This window comes from Theobroma umbraticum, unplaced genomic scaffold (assembly GCF_002168275.2).
Source record: "Theobroma umbraticum cultivar Fairchild unplaced genomic scaffold, ASM216827v3 scaffold_25.0, whole genome shotgun sequence".
Classification (NCBI taxonomy): Eukaryota; Viridiplantae; Streptophyta; class Magnoliopsida; order Malvales; family Malvaceae; genus Theobroma; species Theobroma umbraticum.
The window spans coordinates 859,892-866,630 of NW_018397282.1; the positions used below are offsets into that span (position 1 = coordinate 859,892).

Sequence of the window (6,739 nt, forward strand, 5' to 3'; positions counted from 1 at the left end):
ACCCACCAGGGGGCCCAGGATGGTGCCGGCCCACCAGACCCACTCTTTTGATGTATTGAGCTGCTGGAAATTTTAATTTTCCCTTCTAAATATTTTGGAGGGAAATATTTTGGAGGGAAATATTTAAGAAAAATTAGCTATAAATAACCCCTTGTACTTTTTGTAATTCATTCAAGAGAAGTTCAGCTTTTTTTTTTTTCCAGCATTCTCTTCTCTTTTCTTCCTTTTACTTTTATGCACGTTTGCTTGCTGGCTTAAAGTCATTTTGTGCGAGTGCAGGTGTCGGAAGGCAGTGTGCTGCGTGTGAGAGTGCTGAGTGCTTACTGGGCGAGTGTTGAAGTACTAAGGTTGACTTGGGTTCTAGTATCGGGATAAGGGTTGAATTCAAGGCTGTACGGATGGTGGTATGCAGAATCGCCCTGTGACATTAGTACTATGTCAACATTATTACATCATCATATTAGTGTCATATGACATTACCATGTGAACAACGTTGATGTCAGGTGATATGCCAAGTCATCATCTCAACATCATATTATCAAAATATGTTATCGCTGACATTATCTCTTTTAACGATAAAATTAGATATCATTAAAAATAAATTAAATTAAAAAAATTTCTAAATTCAAGAGACTAAATTATTTTAATTTTAAGTTTATAGATAAAATTAAACAAAATTAAAAAATAAAAAAACTAAATAGATCTTTTGATCAAAATTAAATGAGCTAAATCCACACTTCCATATGGAGAAAACCTAACAACTAAATTACATAATAAGTATTACTATCCATCTTTTTTGTTGTTTCTACAAAATAATTATTTTATATTTATCGTATTATATTTAATTATATATATCTACATATATATATATAGATATATATTCTTTGTTTGAAGAAAAATATTGCATATGTAGTTGCCCACCGCAGCCCATGGTGTTGTTTTCATGTTTTGCATTTGATTCTTGATTCTTTTCGCCTCACTTTAAAGCATCTGAAAAGCAAGAGAATTGGGTTTGCCTTAGTCGTTAGAAATGAGGTAAGCATCCATATATTCTTGTGTGCTAGCAACTTGCTTTTCTCTCTTACAGCTTAGCAGCATCGACACAAGTTTCTCTTGCTGTCTGAATCTGGTGCAAATTAAAGAAGAAAATGAGATGGGTAATTTTCTTTCTTATCAGAAGCTGAAGCGGCTGGCATCTGTGACCCAAGAGGGCAATTCCTCGAGAGGAAGAAGATCTAAACAACCTAGGGCTGCTAGTTTCCAAACCATGTCCACAAAACAACCTGAGGTCGATTCTTTGGGGGAGAGTGCAAGCACTGGACAAAGTAATCGGGTTTCCAAGCTACAAAGAAAGCAATCTGCAAAGCACAAGTATGGATTAATCCGTGATAATTTCTCAACCCTTGAGCAGGTTCTTCTTCTTACTTTCGTTCTTGTTCAAACATCTTTTGTTTTTTGTCCTTCTTGGTGTATTTTGAACAAGTTACACATTGAGAACTATGGATGAAGCTAGCTAGTTTTGTTTTGTTTTGTTTTTTTTTTTTATGAGTAACTAAAAGAAATCTTGTGCCTGCAGCCCTTCTTCAGCCATTCTGTACGGTTCTTTTGCTTTTCCAAAAAAAAAAAAAAAACAGCACATAATGACTGAAGTCTTGGTCTTTCTTTTCTGTGAGTGGTCAAGTTGCTCTTGAGTTATTTATGTAGAAATAAAGAAAGTTGTGTTTGGGTTTTAGAGCTACTATTTTTGGGTCAACCGTATCTGTCAATCCGATAAGAATCCCCCCAACACCCACACTTGATTTTAAAGTGTTCCAATTAATTTGAACAAAAAAGGTTAAAATAAAAAAAATTAATTAAAAAAGAAAAATCGTGTTATATTTTGGATTTAGTTAAAAATATCTACACATTTCCCATTCTCCTGTCCTATTCGTCTTTGGCAGAAGAAATATGTACCCAACCCTTTTGGTCACCAATCCATGCCAGCCCATTTATTCTGGTAAAAGATGGCTCAAGAAGGAGAAAAACAGACGTTTCCAATGTTGGGAGTACTTAGAAGTTAATTAGGGGGTGGGATTTTCATTGGAAAGAAAATATTAGTCAAAGCACCACTAGGGTTGCAAGTTGTACACATCTTTGACGAAAAATTCATAACACCGTGTTCTCTACACTAGCACTTGTTAAATAGGATAAGTATTATTTAGCGTGACAATACAGACAAGGTATCTTTCTTCAACTTTAACATAGACGTGACAATAAATTTTAAATACATAAATGTAAATATTTTATTATATATTTATATATATTTTTTAAATTGAAAATATAAGTATGTATTTATAAATTTGTTTAAATTTTATTTTTAAAATTTAAGATGATGCTTTAAATTTCGATCAGTATTCATGCATGTGCCTTGTTAGGTAGCAAACATGGCCTGAGTTCGTCGCCCTTGTCGCAAAACGTCAACCTGTTTGTTGAAGTTAAACAGTGAACGCGGTTTTCTCAGTCCCATCGACACGTTATTGCCTTTTAACAAAGTTGGTTTGACGGGAATGGTAAGAGAAAAACAAAAAACATAAGGTTAGATAGGAATCGATTTTAGCCAATGGGGATTAGGTATAGGATGATGGCTCGCACATGTGGGGAGCGTGGTCCTTAGGTGGTCCCAACCCATTGGTCTTGTGTTTAGTGCTTGCTAAGTGACCATAATGATTACTTTGTGCTTACTTTTCTATGGTTGGAATTCAAAATTTTGCTTTAAATTTTTTTTAAAAAATATAACAAACTATTCTCTCTAAAATATTACATTTTGCTTGTCCATGATAATTTTTTTTTTACTTTTTTGATATTACATTTTATATTTTTTTAAAAAATTATAAAAAATAATTTTTTTAATATTAGGTAAACATTTAGTTTGCAGAAAAAAAAAAAGGATTACATAAATCTGAACTCTCATTAACATATACTCAAATGATATGCACGATTGACGTGACACTAGCAATTTATTGTGACAGCAAAGACTTTTAACTGAAAGTCGCCGACTGACCATTCATCACGTGCAACACGTTTGCACGTAAATCCTACGCACAAGTTACTGAATAATATTTTTATATTGATTGTCCCCAAACTATTCAAAGTTAAAAGGGTAAATAACAAAAAATAAAATAAAATAAAAGGGTAAAGCTTATAGCATGTGTTATATTGCTTAGATCCTAACTTATGGTTTACAACATCCTGGAACTGGTACAAAGGCCAACCAAAGTGATGTTATATATGAATTGGCAATCTTCAAAGTCTTTTTGTGAGAGGGGTAATTTATTTACTAATAGTCTTTACTTAAGTCAAAATAGTTAAATCAATCAATTGGGGGACAATCTGCCACACTGATTTGGCCTAGAAATGACTCAATTGCATGACACTAAAGGTGCAGATGATTTCTCTTCAGGATTCAGAGCTTTGTTGATGGCCATGATCTAGTCAATTGGTGCCCACTTCCAACAGTAATTTTGCAGAAATATGAATATCATACAATGTGCTTTTGCTTTGGCTTTGGCTTGTCTAGAGGCTAGCTTCTTTCATATTTGACTTTCAGGTTTTTGAAGTTCTGAACAAGCTCCTCTTTTACAGGTTACAAGAGCTTTAAGGGAGTCTGGTCTAGAATCATCTAATCTCATTCTTGGAGTTGATTTCACAAAAAGCAATGAATGGACAGGTATGCTAAGTTCAGAAAACAATTTCCATCTCTAATTCTGCCACAAAATTTCTCTGGTGCAACAATCTAACTTTAGAAATCTTGCCTGACAAAAAGCATTCACCAAACTGCTTCTTACTATGGCTACTAGCATACCACCTAACTACTTTCTCTAAGATGCATTTCCAACCACTTTAATGAACACCTCTTGCACTCAAATGGTGTAGTGCAGCAATTCAAAAGCCCATACTAGGTCTTGGCATGGCATTACTATAGGTAGAGTTTAAAGGAAGATATTTACTAGCTAAACATTTCTGTTTTCCTACTTTTTCGAATTGGTTTGTCTCTGGGTGCTAACTTGGAAGCCAATGCATCAATGTTGTTATTGAAGGCAAAGTATCATTCAATAACCGGAGTCTACATGCAATTGGTGATGCACCAAATCCATATGAGAAAGCCATCTCCATAATCGGAAAGACTCTGGCTCCGTTCGATGAAGACAACTTGATACCTTGTTTTGGCTTTGGTGATGGTACGGTGCCGGCTCCGGAAGTTAAATCTTTCAACATTTACTCTTTATTTGTTAATCTAATCCAGTTGTTGTTTGCAATGTGATAGCTACCACGCATGATTCGGAAGTGTTTAGCTTTCACAGTGATCATTCATCTTGCCATGGCTTCGAAGAAGTCTTATCCTGTTACAAAAAGATTGTTCCAAACTTGAGACTGGCTGGTCGGTGTCTATCCTCTGGTCGTAACATTTGCTCATTATATCATGAATGCTTCGTTTGTGTCAAAAGCTAATGGCTTCAAGCATGTATGTTGTAATGTAGGACCAACTTCTTATGGACCGGTAATTGATGCTGCAATTGACATTGTGGAAAACAGTGGTGGCCAATTCCATGTGTTGGTTATCGTTGCTGATGGCCAGGTGAAATCTCATGCCCACCTTTTCTCCTTTCTCCCTTGTTTATGTGCAATGTTACCTCTCTCGCACAATGTATCTCCAAATTTGTTTTCTTCTTGTGTCAATCATGAAGGTCACACGAAGTGTTAATACAAGTGACAGAGAGCTGAGTCCACAAGAAGAGAGAACAATCAATTCAATTGTCAATGCAAGGTAGGACCTGTCTCATACATTGCATCATACTAATGTAGTTAAGGAAGGGGGTGAGTATTCGGTTAATTCGGTCAAAAAATGCTCTTAATTAAATTTGTTATAAATTTTACTCGACGTGATCGAATTAATTGATTAACCGAATTAGTTCGATTAATTCGATTATTAACTGGTTAACCATAAATTTTTAAATTATGAGCTCAATTTCACTCAAGCTCATTTTTCAAGTTTAATTTTTTTAATAAATAATTCAACAAACAAACATTGTTAAATGCACACTAAAACATTTCAACAAATATAAATAAAAATACATTAAATATTTAAAATGTTCTAATTTAGTTCCAACAAAATTATTAGATATGCAAGGAAATATTGAAATTGATTTAAGTTTCCAAACATCATTAATCAATTAGCGGCTCTAAAGCAATCTTGAAAGATCTACAAATGCCTAAACAAAGATAGCAAAAAAAAAAGCTAAACAAGAATTAAAGAAAGCTAAAATAAAAAAAATAAGATGTTGTTTAGTGTAAGATGTTATTTTCCGTTCTCCTTCATTGTTTAAGATTTTAATATTTAATATTTAATATTTAATTCGGTATCGAGCTCAATAAATATATTAGATTTTCAAATTATTTAATTTTTGCATAACGTAATTTAAAATTCCTTGAGAGTATATATTTCTATTATTTTCTTTGATTTTTTCCTTGTTTTAACTTTGAATTACTTATTGACTAAAATTATAACTCTTTTAAATTTTTTTCAAGATATTTAAATGAAAAACATTTATCAAATATTTTCTTTGCATGATAAATGTAATAGAATTACACTTGCTTGTAGTTTCTTGTAGTTAATGACCAATTATATTTATAGCAAGATTATTTTAAAATTTTGATTAATTAAACATAATAAAAAGGGTATTCTTTAATTACAAATTTTATTTCAACGCTTAATTAATTATAAAAGATAAATAATTGCAAACTTAAACAAAACAAGTTGCTTAACTTAGTAAAGTGCTTGATGTTTTTATGTGCTGTTGCAAGGTTAATTCTCAGTGTCATTTAACTGAAAAAAATATTTCATAACAAAACCAAACTAATTTAATTGTATTAATTCGACCCCTTAACCAAATTAAGATGAATTAATTAAACCGAATTAATTTAATTAACCAATTTCGTTTTAACAAAATTTTGCTTACTCTTAGATGTAGCCTCAATGGAAATTTTATCTAATTAGTGTCATTACTCATAACTATATGCTCACTACATGGTCTAATAGCTCTGGCACTATTTGAGTACAGCTTAAGATTTATTTTTCTTTTGCTCTCTCAATTTGCAGCTCACACCCACTGTCGATTGTTCTGGTTGGTGTTGGTGATGGACCTTGGGATGATATGAAGAAATTTGATGATAAGATTCCCGCACGTGACTTCGACAACTTCCAGGTTTTGTGCTTGTAGCAAAGCACGTTGAATTGTATGTTATACTGTTAACACATTAATTATTTGGGATGAAATGGAGCTCTCTGTGTTTCTCTCTTCTGTGCAGTTTGTTAACTTTACTGAGATTATGCTCAAAAATACAACTCCAGAGGAGAAAGAAACTGCTTTTGCTCTTGCTGCCCTCATGGAGATCCCTTTCCAGTACAAAGCAGTCGTGGAACTTGGTATTCTTGGGTGAGTTATGCTCAACAATTAGTTTGTTTCGCATTTATTTTGTCCTCAAATATATTATTAATTACAATAGATCCCAAGATCAGGGTTATGCAACAACTTGTAATGGTGTTACGATATTTGGAAGGGATTTGTAAATTAATTCTAATCACTCGTTATTTATTAATTGCATTGAACAAAGGCAACGAACTGGGACAGCAAGGAAGGTAGTTCCACGTCCTCCTCCAGTTCCCTATAGTCGACGTCCACAGCCAGAGCGTGTGCCAAGC

At 33.3% G+C, this 6,739-nt stretch overlaps 1 protein-coding gene across 2 annotated transcripts in view; it reads left to right on the plus strand.

Moving 5' to 3' along the window:
- The first annotated feature begins 888 nt into the window (after nucleotides 1-888).
- Nucleotides 889-6,739, plus strand: part of RGLG4 (Ca(2)-dependent phospholipid-binding protein (Copine) family) — a 6,556-nt gene continuing 705 nt past the window's right edge. The window contains exons 1-10 of one of the 2 annotated variants that reach the window (XM_089785596.1): nucleotides 1,286-1,411; nucleotides 2,415-2,549; nucleotides 3,622-3,706; nucleotides 4,077-4,217; nucleotides 4,304-4,417; nucleotides 4,518-4,615; nucleotides 4,725-4,804; nucleotides 6,137-6,242; nucleotides 6,346-6,473; nucleotides 6,652-6,739. The exon at nucleotides 6,652-6,739 is cut by the window's right edge and continues 42 nt beyond it. In XM_089785596.1, the coding sequence (XP_089641722.1) occupies nucleotides 2,547-2,549; nucleotides 3,622-3,706; nucleotides 4,077-4,217; nucleotides 4,304-4,417; nucleotides 4,518-4,615; nucleotides 4,725-4,804; nucleotides 6,137-6,242; nucleotides 6,346-6,473; nucleotides 6,652-6,739 (843 nt within the window). In that variant the 5' untranslated portion in view covers nucleotides 1,286-1,411; nucleotides 2,415-2,546. Of the gene's footprint in view, nucleotides 1,412-2,414; nucleotides 2,550-3,621; nucleotides 3,707-4,076; nucleotides 4,218-4,303; nucleotides 4,418-4,517; nucleotides 4,616-4,724; nucleotides 4,805-6,136; nucleotides 6,243-6,345; nucleotides 6,474-6,651 lie in introns of both variants that reach the window. The other variant, XM_021443789.2, reaches the window with a different exon arrangement.